General features: G+C 44.9%; 1 protein-coding gene across 5 annotated transcripts in view; it reads right to left on the minus strand.

Annotated features, from left to right (window-relative positions):
- RBFOX1 (RNA binding fox-1 homolog 1) overlaps window positions 1–19136 on the minus strand; it is a 331573-nt gene that overhangs the window by 124858 nt on the left and 187579 nt on the right. For all 5 annotated transcript variants that reach the window (XM_040635353.1, XM_040635351.1, XM_040635355.1 and 2 more), the window contains one exon: window positions 1893–2036. In XM_040635353.1, the coding sequence (XP_040491287.1) occupies window positions 1893–2036 (144 nt within the window). The remainder of the gene's footprint in view (window positions 1–1892; window positions 2037–19136) is intronic.

Genomic DNA, 19136 nt, shown 5'->3' on the forward strand with positions numbered 1-19136 from the left:
CTTTTACAAAAACTGGCTCTGAAACCAGTGGATTTGGATCATGGTTTCACAACTGGGTAGGACGTTCAATCTTTGGCAAGATCTTGCTCTGCACTGCTTGCCCTCGCCCGGTAAGAACAGAGAGGCTCAGATATCCATGCAAGCAGGATACCATCTTTGGGAGTTCCAGCTGTGGATTATTTCTAGTACCTCTCTGACTTGGCTGGGTAGTCCTCCGGTGACTTTCAAGAGAACCGAGAAGACCAGGGAGGGAAGAGCACCCTCGGGATTGGGAGCTGGGGTGGGCTGCGGTGCAGTGAGTGACACCGTAAAAGAGCACCAGGATGGTCATTAAGAGGGCCACATTCAAAGCCAACCTCCCAGTGACACCTGACGAGTAAAGATGGACTGCGGAGCAAGACTTTCTAACCTGACGTGGCAAAAGGAATCTAATTCCTCTGGCTGCCCATCATTCAAACCCGGTCTCACTGCTTTATACACACTTAACCTCCACTTTCACTTTGAATGCTCTGCACTTTTCAAAGTCATCTTTGACCTGAGAGTGCCCGAGGGTATCTCTACTCTGCAAGAGTTAGAGGGCTCAACTCAAGGTTATTACCAAACGAGAGAGATAAAAGTGCAGAAGCTGACCTTTTCCTCCGAAATGTCAGGATTCAAGTCTGGGTATCTGAATATTAGGACGCTAGTTCTTCCTTTGTGTCAGATGCAGACTTGATAAACATCATGCATGGTAAAGAAATAGGAGGTGCACGCAAGCGAACCCCACAATCGCAGAGTCATGAACCAGGGCTCCCATTTGCATTGGGGGAATGAGGTCTACTTGGCCCAGGATTCGGCATTAAAGTTGGGCCCCTTCTTATTTCTTCTGTAATATTTGCATCCATCCATAAAGTCTTAGAGGAACAATCTCCAGGCGGCCAACCTTTACTCTAAGTCAAATGCTAAGGATGGAGGTCTGTTCATGGAATCCACAGACACCTCCCATCAGTGCTGGGATGGATGTCATGGACAGATACGCTGACTACATTTGCAAAAAACAAAACAAAACAAAACCCGCTAAGGATATCTAAGACCTGTCAGAGTTTTGTCCTTCAGAGCCCGAGACATGCCTAACTCATTCCTTCTCAAGGTGGACAGTACAAGATTTGATCCAGAAAAAGAATCCGAGTCATCATGTCCCATGAGGAAGCAACCCTATCATCTATTGTCTCTGGATTGATGGTGGTTTCTGCCCTGCTGTGCGTTGCAATCATGGTAGCTGGGCAAGGCTGTCATCTGTGGCAGAGAACGTCACAATGAGAGCCTGTGAATCCTCATCACTGGTTGAGGGAGAGTGTATACTGCACCATGCAAGTCAGACTTAGAGATCTCTAGCTTTCTTTGTTTTGCTTTTCAATGAAGCTTTAAGCAGAAGTCATTATTCTCTAAAGCTGCCTCTGAAATCTAAATGCACAGTGCCTGGGAAAGAGTGAGGTATGCAGGAATAGGTCATGATAACTTTGGCAACTATGAAAGAAAGAAGAACCCAAAGGACACAAAACATTATTTTGTCCATGACACGGGGTCCTGGGCCACTTGATCTGGGATCTTCAGCGGGTTTCTCTCAATGCTATTTTATCCGAGAGCTCATTTTCCATTCAATTTTCCAGTTACTAATTAGGATAAGACCATATGCAAAGCGGGACCATGGTGAACCTCTACAAAGACATTTATACTAAAATCATAAAGAGATTCTGGCCACAATACACCCACAGACTAGGGTCTAACATGCCTTTCTTTACCCCCATGTAAACATCTCACCTTCATGTTATAAATACCAAGAACTTACATGAGGAGGAGAGGGCTCTGGGGACCCCAGTGCAGATACTGCAGAGGAGAAACGCGCTACTTACGCCAAACATTTGTCGGAGGTCCGGATCCCGGAACCTGAAGGGGATGTTGGAGACGTGCAGCCGCTTGGGCTGGGACTTGTTTTCTGTGTTTTCAGAAGGTTGTGTCTGGGGCTGGCCATCCGTTGGTGCTGCGTCATCTGTCTGCTAAAAGGACAAGAGTAAAGAGGCTCTGAGTGGACCTGTATGCTCTTTCCAATGTGCTTTAGCTTCCTGTACATGGTAGGAAAATGCTGGAACAAAAGAACAAGGACAAGGAAGGAGCTGCTGGGCCATTCATTCATTCATCCATTCAGCAAGTATTTATTGAACATTCTCTCAGAGCCCAAGGTGGATCTGGGATTCAGCAGCGAGCAAAGCAGACAAAACCCTGCCCCCACGGAGAGTAGTTCTTCTAGGGAGGGTGTGAGTGGAGGAAGCAATAAGCTTATTAATGAATAAATATGGAGCTGGTAGAAGGAGAGCACCGTGGAGAAAAACAAAGCAAGGGGAGGGGTAGTGGGTGTGGAGGTGTTGGGGGAGTTTCAGCAGCCAATCAAATGTGTCCAACCTCTTAAGATATGTCTGCATAATTGTTGGGACTGTCCAGGTAAAACAGTAGCAAATGTAATAAAGCATTTATTTACAGAAGGCTGTTTGGTGTTTTGCACCCCAGGTAACCATCTGATTGACTTAATTTTTTTTTTAAAGGTTTTACCTTCTTGTTTCTTGGTTGTGTGGGCCTGTGCTGTCCATGACAGCTGACCCCATGTGGCTATTTAAATTTGCACGAATTAAAATTAAGTAAAATGTAAAATCCAGCTTTTCCTTCGTACTAGCCACATTTCAAGTACTCAGTAGCCACTTGTGGCTAGTGGTTTCCATGTCTGACAGCATGGATCTAGAACAACTCGAGAACATTTTATGGATTATATTGGTGTCAATAAGGTTATGCTATCAGCATAACTCATTAGTCTGCTTCCCGCTCTTGCTAAAATAAAAGCCTGGACAACATGATATAACCGGCACATATACAGGCAGGAACCAGGAAAAAAGTCATAGTAACATTTGGTGTCATAGCCATTCCCATACTCTTGGTAATAGAGATGCTTCTAGATACTTTCTCTGCAATTAGCATCTATTGCCTCTGGGTGGCAGGTGATGCCATCCACGTCAGTTACTTGCTTCTCCAAAACTGTAATGGAAAACCTATGTGGAAGACCTTCCAATTTATGAGGGAGAAATTGGCCTCACCCACTTTTAAACAATTTAGAAGCATATACCTGGGACAAAACTATCAATGCAATCAGGCAGGTGTAAGATAATAAAGATACAGAGGACACAACTTCACAAAGTAAAAAATATATATAAATTATATGTTTTTTATATATAAAAATGTTTTTACATATGCCTATAAATACAAATGCTTTATGTAAATATGGTTTATATATTATATATACCACCATAACATGGGCATTATTAGTGACTTTCTCGACAATCCTTGTATTTATTGACAGACTTCATTTGCATTCTCCTTCCTAATACCCTCTGAATTGCATTTTGAAGCTAAGACTTCCCAGAAGCTGGCAGACTACTCTTTCAAGCCAGTTTGGTATCCAAAACCCCATCCGATGATCCGCAGGTTCGAAGTGCTATGTCATGACAACGCCAACATTGCACTTGGTCATTTTGTCTGTGCTGTTGGAGTGGAATCAGGAGGAGGGTGGTGACGGTCTTCTAACATGGAAAACGAGTAATAACAGTAATAGTACACACCTTCTAAGGCTCTCTGAAGACTGAATGCAGTAATACAGGCCAGCTCGGTAGAGTTCTTGGCACATGAACTCAATAAATGGAAGGCAATTTTTTAGAGTGATGGTGACTTTTTCTTAAAATGTCAAGACAAGGAGGGAAAAAGCCTCTCTCAGGAAACATACAAAGGAAAAGTTCTCATTTGCTTGTTAAGCACGTTTTTACTGAGCAACTACTATATATTGGACACATAAGTTAGTCCTCCCAACACACGCCGTACCCAGTTCCATGCACGAGAAAGAAGAGAAGAGAGAGTTGTGAGGCTGGGGTCAGAGTGACTCACAGAGGGCTGAGGAAACATAAATCAGGGACACGCTGCACAGCTGGATGTTCTGGGAGGCCTGCCAATTCTGGCGGTTACATTTTCGGGGGAGACGTCTAACAGAAGAGATGAAGGGGGCTGATGCTATACCAGCAGAGGGCAAAGCACAGGCAAAGACGCAGAGGTGAAATCCGGTTCTGGATTCAGGGGAGTACATGGACCCCTTAGTGTCACGGTCGGTGGGCACACATGAAGGAAGGACAGACAGAACAGCACAGTGCAGAGGGAGGTGGGGGGGTTGCATCAGAAAGGGCCCTGTGTGCACAGCAAGACCATATTTCATGATAAACACTAAGAGGAGCCACTTATGGATCATCGCGGGGTGCGGTGTGACCAGCATGTGACATCGGGGCTGAGCCATGGCCGACAAATGGTAAACACAGGCCAGAAGGCTGGTTGAATCACTGACTGAACAGGTGAAGGGATTCCAAGTGTATCAATAAGGTAACGAACGAAGGATGAAGGAATGGTCCACTTTGTGTCTTTAAGTGATAGTCGAATACAATATTGTATATAACAGCCAGGCCCAAACAGAGCAGGGAGCTGTGTTTTTTCTGTTGGTAACATGATGTTTGGTTATACAACCAAGACCCGGAGATGTCCTTGAATCATGCGATTGGGGTCTTAGTGCTGTGACCTAAGACTCTAGGTTTGCAGACACAGCAGCTGAGACCCCAGGTTACAGTCCATTTCTTCCCTCCGGTTAGCAGCTGCTGTTCAAACGCAAATTAAAACAAGCTCCTTCACATCCCAAAAAAGAAACTTAGATTTGGATTTGTACATAACTGCTGGATGTTTCAGCTTAATAAACCTAATTAGGAATTACAGAGATTATGATTAAACATATTAAATGATTAATAGCATTATGCCGCTCATGTGAAAATTAAAATTAATCATCTTTAGTCAAACAGGACTTTGGAGAAATCTCTGTGTTGTTTCCTTTGATAAAAACATACAACGCTCAATTAATCATTTTGTAGCACGGGCATGTGTACAAAAGCTCATAAATTGTTATGTCAGAATACCTGTGTATTAAAAGTAATTTTTAAAGATAACATGTAAAATGGAAAACAAACCGAAAGTGTTTCTGACATCGTGAGTGAATGGAGAGGAAAGGGAAGAGGAGAACATCAGGACCCAGAGGCTGACTCCAGAGTCTGGGGCAAGGCAGGGGTTAGACCTTCCAGAATGGTCCTCACTGACTCTTATATTGGTATATCAGGGTGAGAACTTTCCCCTTCCCTTTTTCTGGAAACTGTCAGGGAAAATATATTCAGGACAAGCCTGAGTTTTAGGTCCCTATATTAGTCTGATAAGAAATGACAACAAACATGGTGGCTAAAAGCAACGGAAATGGACTCCTTCATGGTTGTGGGGACAGACGTCTATGGTGAAGGTGCTGTCAGGACCACACTCCCTCCGGAGGCTCTAGGGGAGAGCCCACCTTTGTCTCTTGCAGCTTCTGATGACCTCCTGGCTTGAAGCTGCACTTCCCCAATCTCTGTTTCCACGGTCATATGGACCGTGGATTTCCACGGTCTTCCCTCTGTGTGTCTGGGGCTCACATCTCCTTCTCCCTTTTTCTTCTTAAAAGGACATTAGTCGTTGGATTTAAAGCTCACCCTAGATCCTGTCTTGGGATCCTTAACTTCTTTACATCTGAAGGACGCTTTGTCCGAATAAGGTCATATTCATGGGTTTTCAAAGGATGGGATGTGAACATACATCTTGAAGGCCACATTCAACCCATTACAGTTTTCTTCTGAACAAGCAGAAAAACCAGAAGAGCACATAGAATGAGTAGCTGTTACCAAGAAGTGGATGCATTTTCTACCACTGAGGGTGGCATGAGGTTCTCCAAGGGGTTAGCCCCACACCAGGTCTAGGAGAAGAGAGAACGTCCCTGTCTGAGCTGTCCCAGGCTCCCATCTGTCACACTGGGAACTTTAATGAGTTGTCTAAAGAGAGGAGATTTGAGTCTTCCCTTGACCCCAGCCCGGGCTCTCAGGCTGCCTTTGCGCACCTCCCCCTGGATATGATGACACCCTTCGGCTGGACGGAGAGGCGCTCCACCAGCCTCCTGAAAGGCACCCAGTGCTCTAAAACCAAGGGCAGGTGTGCAAGTTCCCTGAGCCTAGCACTATAGCTCTCACAGACGGACAAGCAGTCACAGCATCCCCGAGAAGGTCGGAGAAGCTTATGGCAAAAGCACAGAGTGAAACTTCTAAAGACAAAAATAAAATCATGTGAAAAAGCTGAGAAAGTTGCTAAGGGAATTGCACATCTAGAATGCATATTCCCGAAAAGCGGGGGCTACCTGCTTGGTAGTTACATCCCTCAAGGCTGGTCCGTGTCAAGGCTTATTTGGAATTAACGGCTGGAAGAAGAACTTTGGATTTATTCGTGTCTGATTCTTTCAAAGTATCATTTTGGCTTTAGAAGTGGGACCCAGCTGAATTGGAAAGGTGCCTCATAACCATGTTTGGGAGATCAGAAGGCAGGACATAAAGACCAAGCAAATCACCCCTGGACTGCTCGCTCAGAGAGGAGAGGAGACTGAGAAAACGAAGGTGTTAGAGGTGGGGTTAGAATGGCCAGGGCACCTTCCCTCTCAGAGCCCTCCGGTCCAGACCCTCGTCCTGGGCTGTGAGATTCAGTATGCTGTGCCCGGACCCCCTTGCTTCCTGAGGTTCCCGCTCCTTACTCACTGGCCACCTGGCTCCTTCCTCTACACACGCAGCACGCTCCCTCCTTAGGCTTCATGCCTGTTCTTCCTTGCCTGGAAAATTTTCTGCCCAGATGCCCATGTGGCTTGCCCCCTTTTGGCCCCTCAGCTCTCGGCCCAGACAGCACCCATTGGAGAAGTCCTTACCGGCCCTGTTTTCTAAAGCTTCAGCATCTCCTGTCTCCTTGCTCATTCACATTTTCATAGCATCTATCACTTCTTGCCTTTGTATTACATGCTTCTGTTAGTTTCTATGATGTTTCTTTGTCTTCTCCACCAGAACGTGAAGTCCATGACGACAGAGACTGGGAGTTTCCATTCACTGCTCTGTCCCGACCCCCTAGGGCAGTTTCTCAACGTCAGAAATGCTGACATTGGGGGCTGGTTAATTCTTCGATGTGGGGCTGTCCCTGGCAGCAGCATCCCCGGCATTCACCCACTGCATGACAGAGGGACAATCAAAACTATCTTCTGGGGTTCAGGTGTTCCCTGGGGGGCAAAACTGCACCCACTGGAACTGCGAGCCGGAGCACAGGGCAAGTTCTCAGCACGTGTCTGTGGCTCTTGCCACAAGTGAGCTGCACGAATGCTAACTTCACGGCTCTTGGGCTTAGGGTGCATGTGGGTGAAATGATAAATGCCTGTCTGTCCTGGACCCTTCAGAGTGGGATAATGAAAACAGTCTTGTGACTTAGAGTCCCATGAATAAACAGGGACTACATATCATTACTATTATTAACAGTGTTAATAACCATCCACTTTTGTTCTCCCCACCGATACTGACGACTCAGATGCCGCCTCTCCATAATGCGTGCAAGGTCGCAGGACCCCACACGAACGGAAAGTCCATTCACCTCAAGAGGTGGGTGTCCGGGAGCACTTGGCAGAGGTTCCCAAACAAGCTCACTCGGACAGCAAAGCCAGCTTGCGCTCTGGCCCAGTTCGAAGGCCCTATTAGGAGGCAGGATGTGTGCCGGAGAATTTTTCCTAATAAACAAACTCCCCAGATATCGGCGCAGGTTATAAATGTTAAGAAAACACCACAGGCACTTTAATCTCCTGAAGATCACTTAGTGCTTCCGCAAAGACCTTAATAAAGAACCGCGGGGCTCCCTCTGCTATAATCGTTCCTAATTCAATGAATAGCTCTGAGCAACCCAAGGCTAATCCTGGTGAAATTGGATTTTGATATTGACCAATCCAGGGATGACTCTTGGAGAGAATCCGCATATTTTTGTATGTGCCTTTGAGAGTCTGGCCCCGCCCACGTCTCCTCTCTCAGCCAGTGCGGCGTTGCTGAGCTCACCTGCGTGCCATCTTCGGGGATGACCAGGTACCTTGGGAGCACAGGCAAAGGATATGTGTAGCGGGATATCTCTGAGCTCAACTCCAGTCCTGTCACATGCTAGTCCAGCTCCTTAAACCCTTCTGAGCCTGTCACCTGAGATACAAGGAGGGATAAAAGATCCCATCACAGAGTTGTCTGTGGTTCCAGGTTGCTGGAGGCAACACAGGTGACCATCACAAGGACGGATGAGTAAAATGTGGTGAAGCTGTCAGCAGAAATCAGAGTTCAGAGAGCAATCGGAGATTTGGAAGCACAGCGCTGAGCGCCTGTAGTGGGGGAGACAACCGTAGAGATAAAACAAGAACTGTACCAAATTATATTTTGCCACCCCAAAATATGCCTCTTTGGCATAAGGGTTATTTTGGGATGATTATTTTTGAGAAACAGCAGACACAGGAGAAGCTCTGAAAAGAGAAGTTACCCTTTACAAAAGAGAAATTTACATCTATAAGGAAAGTCTCCATTTGTAGGGGTGTCTCCCTTTTGGAGGTAGCAGGAAAAGAAAGTACCGAAATCTCTAGAAACTCTTCAAAAGAGAAGACGATGACCTCAATCTAGAACAACCTCACCCTTGTTTACTGTGCTTTTCCTGATAAACTCCCGTCACTGGCTCCCCGCCCAGCCAACATCTTCTGTCTTCAGCTGGAGATGGCCTTTAAGCTGGTGGCTCGGGCCATTCTACTTTGTTACTCAGTCTTTCCTGGGGAGGTCCTATGTCTACAGGAGGTATACATGTTATTAAGCTCCTGTTTCTTTGTCTCCTGTTAATCTCTTTCATCATAGGTTGGGGGGCGGGGTGGTTAGCCAAGAACGTAGAAGAACACGGGGACAATTATTTTTCCTCCCTTGCATGATGGAAATTAAAAACACATGTACTCACAACACAGCACTAGATACAGTTCAAGGATGGTGGTCATGCACTTTAGAGCAGTTCCATTCAATAAAATAAAATTGGAGCCACATACATAAGCTTAAAGCTTCTAGAAGCCGCATTTCAAAAAAGTAAAAAGAAATATGTGGAATTAATTTTAAGAATATATTTATTTTAATCCAATTTATCAAAACTATTATTTCAATATTTAATTAATGTAAATGATATTTTAAATTCTTTTTTTTCCCTAGGTCTTTGAGATCTTGTATATAATTTGTACTTATGGCTCATCATCTCAATACGGACGCTACATTTTCATTGGAAACAACTGATCTATATTTAGACTTCGAAAAACTGACAGTTGAATAGCCAAGATTTTCAAAACACACCTAAAAGGCTTTTAATGACTGAATCAAGTGTCAGTGTTTAAATTTTAATTAAAGTTGAGTTTAATTAAAAATTCAGTTCCTCCATCATACCAGCCATGGGCTCCACAGATACCTGTAGCTGGCAGAATATTGGTCCCTTCGAAATGTTAATATCTTAATCCCTGGAACCTGTGAATATAAAGTTCACAGACTCCCTGAAGGATACGCAGACATCCATGGACCCCTGGATAAGAACCACTGTGGTTTGAGGCCATTCACCTCTCTGCTGTCCTGAGTTGAGACATTTCATGCCAAAAACTACAATTTACTGGTTGCAGATGAGCCTCGTGTGGAATTGGCTAATGGGTCTAGAATTGGGTATTGAATATAAAGCCCTGCTGAGGTCCTACTATGACCCTGGTATCTTGCGAGGTATTTTTCAGACCTTATGCCACTGATCACCATAACGATTTGAAAAACAGAAGCTCAGAGAGGTCAAATCACCTGTCCAAAGTCCCGCAGCTAGGAGATGGCAGAGCCAGGAAAGAACCTAAGATACTTAACTCCATATTCTGGACTCCATATTTCAACCCTTAATGGCCTCTCAAGGTCAAGATGAAGTCTAAAGACAGCTTAGCCCTAGAGGGCAACCGCCAAGCACTTGCACAGAGGAGTGAAATTCGCTGGAGTTGTAACTGCCTGTGCTCTCAGTTGGGGCTGAAACCGGAGTGATGAGCTCTGTGAACAGGGCCCTCTCACAGCCCGCCAGCCCCAATCAAACCAAACCAGCCTGCTTCAGATGCTTCCTCTGAGAACCTGGAGTCCTGTGCTCCCCTCTCTCAAGCCCTTATTAACTATACAAATTTTTGAGTATCAGATTACTTATTTCTCTGTCCTACTAGAACATGAACATCCCAATGACAAACGCTATACTGAATCAGTTTTTGAAGCCCTTTACTGTGGCACATGATGCGTGCGCAACGAATATTTATTGTGTCATTCCAGGAAAGAGGTTTGGGTCCAGCTTCTTTTTTCTCCACGAGCCTCCCCAATTCTGCCACGAGGGTGTTGAAACCCAACACCCAAGGCAGGACGCTAATGAGCACGATTTTCTCCCCGCACAGCCTAGTGAATACTCAGCATCCCTCCTCTCCTATGGGCTTCCTCCCCTCCATGCCCAAAGTGCTTAACAGTGATAAATAAAAAGTGTCCTTCTGAATAGCCAGCTGCTTCTTCCTCCTCCACCAATCAAGTTATTTCTCAGAGAGAAAAGCTTGTGAGTGTCTTCGAGGCATTATTTGATTAAGTTGACAATATTATGTGAGCGATGGTTGAGTACCCACTGCGATGTACTTTGGACCAAATTGATTTGTGTAACGAACACTTGCTCTGTCTCTTCTTGCAGCCTGAATAGTGGTCTTGATTTAGCCAGTAATGCTGGCGCCAAGTGAATTTACAGGGTCCACAGTCCCTCTCTCTCAATCTGGAGAGAATAGCAGGAGCAGAGCATGGAGTGGCATAATTCACTACATTGTACTATAAGCTCAGAAAATAATATCACAGAGCTCTGCAATATACCTATTTGATTTGATTTGTAAACCTGATAAAAAAGCAATCGAGAAAAGTTCAGGGAGAAAATTTATATGTTCTAAGCAAAAATGTAACGATATTGAATGTGTACAAAGAACCAAAGTACTGGGTGGGGAGGGGAGAAAATCATGCATACTAAATCAAATCCATACCCTGCGTTAGACAATATTGCACATTCTCCATTTAAAACGAAGCAAGATTGTGCACAGTTATTTTCCATTAAAAATAATAATAATGGTAAGCCCAGGGAATGTGAATTAAAACCCACGTCTCGGGCTTTCTCACAATCCCACTTCAAAACGGGGCTCGTGCAGATTCACTCAGCTTCCTGCTTTTTCATTTTAGCTCTGTAGGCAAACAAATAAGTTAATCACACAGCTTTGGATGTAGTTAATGCCTCCTTCCCAGCTTGGCGGGGCGGATTCCACAGCCAGGTGACACAGATTTCAGAAACTCATCACATTTCCCTCAACCCGAATAAATTCAATGCTCTGCTGGAATGATGAAATTCTTCAGAACAGAGTAGCACGCTACAGGACACGGAAGGGCTGACTCCAAATTCTCTCGCTTTTTTTTTTTTTTTTTTTTTTTTACTCTTCGTAAGTGTAGGATGAGCATACAAGGGGCCAAGTGTTTAACACATCAGTAAAGCTGATGGGTTGCAGAGGTCTCTGTATGAGCACACTTAAGCTGCTGTAACGAAATGCCCCAGCCCGGGTGGCTTCAACCAGACACTGATTTCTCCTGGTGCAGGAGGTGGGAAGTCCAAGATCAAGGTGTCAGCGTATATGGCTCCTGCTAAGGTCTCTCTTCCTGGCTTGCGACTTCCCTGTGTCCTCACATGGTGGAAGGAGAATGCTCTCTCTCTTCTTTCTCTTCTTATAAGGACACAGATTCCAACATGTGAACCCTTCCCTCATGACTTCATCTAACCCTAATTACTTCCTGAAGTCCCCACCTCCAAGTACCATCACATGGGGGCTTAAGGCTTCAGCATGAAGGGGGAGGGGGACACAGTTCAGTCTATAGCAGTGTCATTGAAGCAGAGCCTGCAAATACCTAGCGATACAAAGTGTTTTGTCCTGGGGAGAGAAAGGAGTTTCACTGGGTTCGAAACCGGGTGTTCTCCTATCATTCGAAATATATTTACTGAGCATCTAATATACATATCAGTCTCTGGGGATACAGCAGGTGGGGCTGGGAGTTGGTGTCTACTTATCAGAGGACAGGAACAGTAGGACTATAGAAAAGGCTTTCTTTCCTTTGCCATGCTCAAAGTTTCAGTTTTTAGTTCCAGGAACAAGGAGTTGAAACTAACTACCACTACTAATAACAATAACAATAAACATTTGCAGACTCTGGAACAAGTTATGTGGGTTGGAATTCCAGCTTTACTACTTCCTACCTGTGTGACCTTGAGCAAGTTACTTAACCTCTCTGGGCCTCATTTCTTTCATCTAGAAACTAGAAATATCATTAGCACCTATCCCAAATGAGTCAGTATGTGTAAGTGCCCTTCCTGGCCCAGAATTATGATGACGCTCAACAGCCAGAGCAGTGCCTGACACCTGGCAGTCGCTTAGTAAACACTGGTCGAATGATTAGCACCCTGTTAAGCTCCTTGCATACATTATATTTCATTGCATCACCTGATGACTCAGAGAAGAAGATTCTATCATTTGTCCCCACCGTGTGACAAAGGAACTGCCATTCAGAGGAGCTAAGAGCTGCTTCAGGATGCTCGGTTGGTACATGGCAGGCAGTGTGGGACAATGGTTAAGAGCCCAGGCACCGCAGTTTCCTGAGGCAAATCCCTTAATGACATCTAAAGAAGATGCAACAGCTTTTTGGCCATGTGGTTATTAGAAACCCAGGCCAGTCCCTTTTAAAGCTTCCAAAGTCAATGAGATTCAAATTATCTTCCTATTGCTACAGACCCAAGTCCTGATAGACCTGTGCCCTGAGAGAACTGCCTCGGGCAGGGGCCATTTCCTGCCTCCTCGCCCCTACCATCCGGTGCTTTGCACTATCCGTGAGAGGGGCCACCTCTGGGACCCTCTTCCTCCTTCTCTTCTCAGGTCTTGCTCTTCTGGAGTTGGAGGTGGGGGAAGGGACTGAGGAGGCAGAGGGCATTCAGGGAAACAAGATGCTTGTTGGTGGTCAGAAGCAAGTGCCTCTCCCTGCTTTCTGTCTCATTCTGCTGGAGCTTGTGTGTCACTGGTGGCTTCTGGGGGTAGGGGAGCCAGGGGTGTTGGTATGCTTGGGTTGCTTGGCGTGGTCATCTGCCAACCCATCGTCTTCCATAGCTGCTGAGGGTCCTGTATCTTCAAGGTCAGTGCACAATGCTGCCCAGTCTCTTTTTAGGCGGGGGTCCCTCCTTCAGCATTGGTTGCCTGAACGTCCTGAGAACTCCTTCCCTGTCCTCTGAATGTGAGGCTCTTCCAAGAGCCAGGGGAGATGGTGGGTGCCCTAACACATTCTCCGTGACAGTTCTTTCCCATCCTGCTGTTTCGGACTCTGCCAGTGAGCCTCCACGGTGATAAATCCGCAGATAAGAAGCAGGCATCAGCCTCTATGTTAATGACATCCCTGCACCCAACTAATTTAAGGAACATGTCAAGTTCTCCCAAGAACTCCGCACTGCCTTCTGCTTTGAAGGCATTATTAAGATGAGCCTTCCTGTTTTCCAGCTTAGCGAGCATCCACCTGAAGGAGCCGGCAGCCCACCTCCTTCTCCAGGAGTGATTCTCTTGAAGATTTATCCTCACCTCACCTTGGCCTCCTGGTTTTTTTAAACCCATCCCACTCGGAAATCAAGGCCAATTTAAATAGCGATTTAAAAAGGAAAAATGTTGATATTTTGTATCGAATCCTCAAATCCACCAAGCTAAAAGATTATTCCCCCCTAACGTATTATGCAAGATTTAATTTAACCAAATGGCAAATCTATACATTATGCAAATTTTCCAGGCCTAAGAAAATTGCTGAACGCACAACTCAGTTGCAGGAAATTGGTGATGAATTTAAGATGGAACTGATCTCAGCTAAAATCCCAGGATTTTCCTTACTAATTACTTCTTTCTTCGTATAAACGCTTTGAACAAAGAGACAAGCACTCTGAGGGTTCTGCTCTGGGAGTACTGGGGTTTTTCCAGTATACACCGAGACGTGTGTAGACATCATTCTTTGGCATCTTGATACGTCTGTTCTGCACTTGACAGTCAAAGAATCCTGTCACAGAAAGTACACAATTTCTGCAAACTGCCATGATTCAGATTACTTCTGAGTTCCAGATCCTACTCATCAGTGGGCTAATTTCTCCTGTGCTGGTGGGTGGGGAGGAGTGTAAATATATGTTAGGAGATGGAAATACTAAGAAATATACTCTGAAAATAGAAATGACTTCATCTCCTTTCCAGTTTGCTCTTTACCTAGACAGCAAATTTTTTTCTTAAAAATGCCATATGGAAAATAGTTTGACTTTCTGGGCCACACTACCTCTGTTGTATGTGAAAGCAGCCACAGGCTATACCTAAACACCTGAACGATGGGTGCGGCTATGTCCCAATAAAACTTTACTGACAAAAAAAAGGCAGGGGCCATGGTTTGGCATGATTGTTCTTAGAGAAACCATTACTCTAGTCTACAGTGTCCTATCCGCCTGCCATTTAAAGAGCTCCTTGCTAGATGTGAGGGGTAAAGGATGAATAAGACATACCCAGAGCCCTGGGGGCTCCCGGTACAGCAGGGGAGAAAACTAAGTAATGATACAATTAGTAAGCCAGTGGGTGAGTTCTCTGATTGAAGGACCTTTGCATACATAATTCAACAAGAAGGGAATATGGAAAACTTCTTGGGCAATCTTACTCATCTAGAAACTTGGTAGTTCTATATTAGCAGGGGCTCACAGGCAAACCTTTAATGGTCTACAAGTCCAATTCTTAAAATGAAGAAAGAGAAACATCCACCAGTCCCGGGCTCTCTGTCATCTAATCATGCCATTCAAGGCTCTAATAAGGAGAGGTAAGACTTGAAGTGATAGATGTGGATGGCAGCCATGGTGCTGGGTGACCTGGGGCAAGTAGTCACCCATCTCCTCAAAGACCGTTTCTTCATGCAATGCATGAGCTCCCTCTCAGGTCACAGGGAAACAGATGGGATTGTGCCCCAGAATGTCTGTGGCCATTTCAAGGTGTTATGTTTCTGTAGTCCATAATACCCATTTTTCTTGGTTACACTACTTCAAAAGCAAGACTTGCTCACACGACGGATGAAAATATGAAAACCACTGTGGCAAGCGGAAGACTCTTAGAGGAGGCCCCTCACTTGAGCAGACTTGGATTCAAGCACAACGCCCACCAGTTTCTCCCCGTGTCACATTTCTCGGGTGAAATTACTGCACCGCATAAATGAAGGCTCTATTTTTGGTCGCCTTGCAGGTACCGACAGTGTCTGAAAAGTCAAGGCTCTAAGACGCGGGAGGGCGGGCTGACCGAGGGGCCCTACCGTGGTAGGGGTTCTTCAGCAAAAGGCAGGTTTTGTGGTTTGAGAGGTAGACAGGCTCGCTTACAGGGAGAGGTGCAGAGGGCTCTGCACATACTCCCTCAGTCTAGCCCCAGGTGCACCCTTCAGATCACCTCTAAGTCACCTGGGGAAGTTTTTGCAAACGCAGATTACTGGTCCCCACTCCCAGAGTAACTATTCATAACTGTAGACCCAAGATGAATCATTGTAATAATCCCCGTGGGTGACTCAGGCAAACTCTAACATCCTCACGGCCACTCTTTCATACCCCGGGGAGGCCACAGAGCAAGTTTATGTCTCTGGAATGAGAAAGCGAACATGGCTGGCTCCTCCAATTCCCAGTCATCTGATCTTGGACATGCTACTCGACCCCTTTACACCTCGCCTGGCCGGGCTTTAACATGGGGATTTGTGCATTCATTCATTCATTCATTCATTCAAAGACTATGGATTGACTACCCTCAATGTGACTAGAAAAGAACCAAAAGACAGCGGGAGGATTAACCCCTAATGCATGCAAAGTGCTTACCAATGGCTTAAGGCATTTCATGAGCACTAGGTAAACATTAGTCACGGAGATCCTTTCACTTCCCTCCATATTCACCTTCCAAAAGCAGAATCATTGTTCAGAGGACAAACCGCGAGCCTTGGGTTGGATCTGTTGTGTATCAGGGTTTGTACACGGCTACTGGACCGCTCTTGATTTGGGGGGCCTGCCTTTCTCCCTGAATTAAAACCTCTGCCTAGAAAAGGGACTTTAATGTTTTTAAGGTGGATGGGGTGGAGGCAGGTGATGTGTCAAATGGTTTCCCTTCTAAAGTCAAGTAAGACTTCCTTATGGGACCTCAGATGTGCCTAGCTTTTTCTAGGCGGTTATATATATGGAGAGAGAGAGAGAGAGATGTATAATGTATACATCATAATACAATCACAAAGTTGAATTCCAAGGCAGATGGAACATTCTGATGGGGAGGCTCACTGCTGACTGATTATTTGATGCTTTCGATCTTTTATATTGAATTTGAGATTACAAGCCTTCTTTTCCATTCAGCCCTGCCCTGCAGCTTTCCCTGACATTTTGTTATCTTTGCGTAAGCCTTTCAGGAAGGGCCTCTGAACCGTCCTCCTGCGCCGGCTGCCAGGGAAATAGGATTACTGCCTTATTCTTCAGCATGGAGCAACCGTACTTCACTGAAGGGTAAAATAAAATAAAACTTTGGAATATTTTTATTCAATTTTTCGAAAAATCTTTTAAGATGAGTAACAGTGGAGTTCATTTAGCATAGCTGCCCATGAGCACTGCTAGGGACATGAATCCCATCTACATTTTTCAGATGCTTATCATATTATATGTTACTTTCCTACGCACTTCAAATGTGCTCTAAAAAAGGCTAATGGCGCCGGCTCGGTAATTTGAGTGTGCACCAGGAACACCTGGGGAGCTCTTGAGAAATGCAGATTCCAGGGTTCCAGCCTTTTCAGTGCCAATTTATCAGCCTGGGGTGCAGCCAGGGAGGGGTGCAGCCCACTCAAGGGGTTGTTCACTTTTCAGGGATTTCGTGAGCCTCTTATTAAATGCGACTTTTAATAAAAATTAAGGAATGTAAACCTGCAACTGAATAAAAGATATAAAACAGTAATAAATGTTCCAAACTCATTACTTCCTAGTTCTCTTACTACATTTTGCTATTATCTATTGCTCTCGAGGTTTCTTCTGGCTTCGCACCTGAACACTAGAGATACCATATCACGGTGCGCTCCTGAACATCTTTAGCCAACTCTGCGCTCAGTGATGAGGCGCTGGTCCCTTGAACTTGACTAGGGTGGGAGTATTTGTGCCATGGAAATCAGCAAATGCTTCAACTCAGGCTCCTGAGCCCCTCCTGTCCCCCCACCACCCCAAGTAGGTTGTTAAACACAGCACAGCACTGTTGTCAACATCAAATCCTCCCTGGCTGGAGCCAGCACGATTCATTTGCAACACACCAATACCAGACAATTCTAATACAAGTAGTGTCTGGGACACAGTTTAAGAAGATGCTGCCAAAGATTTAGAAAAGCCAGTCCCCGGAAGAGCTGTCTTCTGGTCATTTTGCCAGTGGCTCTAAAACTCTCCCTGGCAATAAAGTAGTGCCAAATGTGGACAAAAGGCTCGAGTGTAAACTCAAGGAGATCTATGTTCTAGACCTGGCTCCAGGTTCCTTCATCTGTAAAATGGGTTTTCAATAGTTGCTTTGCAGACTCATGGTAAACAAGAGCGAAGGATATGATTAGAATATAGCCTCGAGCCTGGCTCCTAGTAATTGTTTAGTAAATGATAGGTGTTTTATGATGATGGTGGTGATGATGATGATGGTGGTGATGATGACTGTGATGATGGTGGTGGTGACGGTGGTGACAATGATGGTGATGATAGTGATGGTGATGGTGGTGATGATGGTGATGATGGTGGTAATGGTGGTGATGATAAGGTGTTGTTAACAGAGCTATCTGGGAGAAATCCCTTGAGATCATGGAAGCAGTTGATAGATATAAAGCTAACTTAGTAGTCTGAAGCTAAGAAGGTTCTAGGAAAAACGAACAAACAAATAAACCTTGATATCCATTTCAACTTCTTCATTTAAAACCATTATATGCAAATGATAATAGAAGATATTGATATTACACTGATAGTGCCGACCACTTCATGTTGACCATGTCACTTATTCTGAAGACATTTCTATGAAGTTCGTGCTGCCAATTATGCCCATTTTACAGATGAGGAAAATAAAGCTCAAGAGGAGGCCCACACAGCTAGTAAATATGAGAATAGGTCCCAGAGCCAATGCCTTGTGCTCACAAGCCAGTGTCCTTCCCTGATGTCCTGCAGTCTTCTTAGGAATGAAGCTCTTTATCCATAAGAGATTATTGAAGCTGAAAGCAAAAATAGGCCCATGAAGGAGAAATTGAAGGTCAAAGTTCCATGTTAGATTACTTATGAAAAACTCACAATATTCCAGAGTTATCTGTGACCTTTGAGGGAAACAGTATGTTCCACATATTTATCCTGGGTGGTATTACACCTGAGAAAGAAGGTTGAATTATATGAACAACTGACTCCATGAGCTAGGATATTTCTAATCTTCAAGCACCATGGCTTTAATGAAAGAGGGCAAACTGTGACATTTTGGAAGACAGGATGGGGTGAGAGAAACAGGACCAGAAGCAGCACTGGGAGACAGGTTTGAATCCTGGGTCTGAGATTTGGATGCAGAGCTATGCGACCCTGGGCAAAACCCAAGCCCCATAAATGGTGACAATAATATTGATATTGTAGGATGTCATGAAAATTCTACCAAAATACATAAGTGCTTGGCACGATGCCCTTAAGCAATAGCACAGTAAATGAAGAACATGGCAGAATATGCTAGGAGTGTATACGATGAGACAAAACATTGAACATGAGGATTGGGGTGCTGGGGAGGGTTTGAAAATTTTAGTGAATGGTTTTTGAGGTAACATTTGAGTCAAAATTTGACAGAGTGTTGAGCCATGGGGATAGGTTGGGCAAGAATGGTTCAGACACAGGGACAGCCTGTGCAAAGGTCCTGGGGTAGGAGTATGAAGAAGAGTGAGACTGGTGCAGAGTGATCAGAGGGAAGCAAACAGGAGATGACATCAGAGATATAATGAAGTGTCAAGTAATAAGGCCTTTTAGGGTACTGTAGG

This window comes from Ursus maritimus, unplaced genomic scaffold, assembly GCF_017311325.1.
Source record: "Ursus maritimus isolate PB19 unplaced genomic scaffold, ASM1731132v1 scaffold_2, whole genome shotgun sequence".
Classification (NCBI taxonomy): Eukaryota; Metazoa; Chordata; class Mammalia; order Carnivora; family Ursidae; genus Ursus; species Ursus maritimus.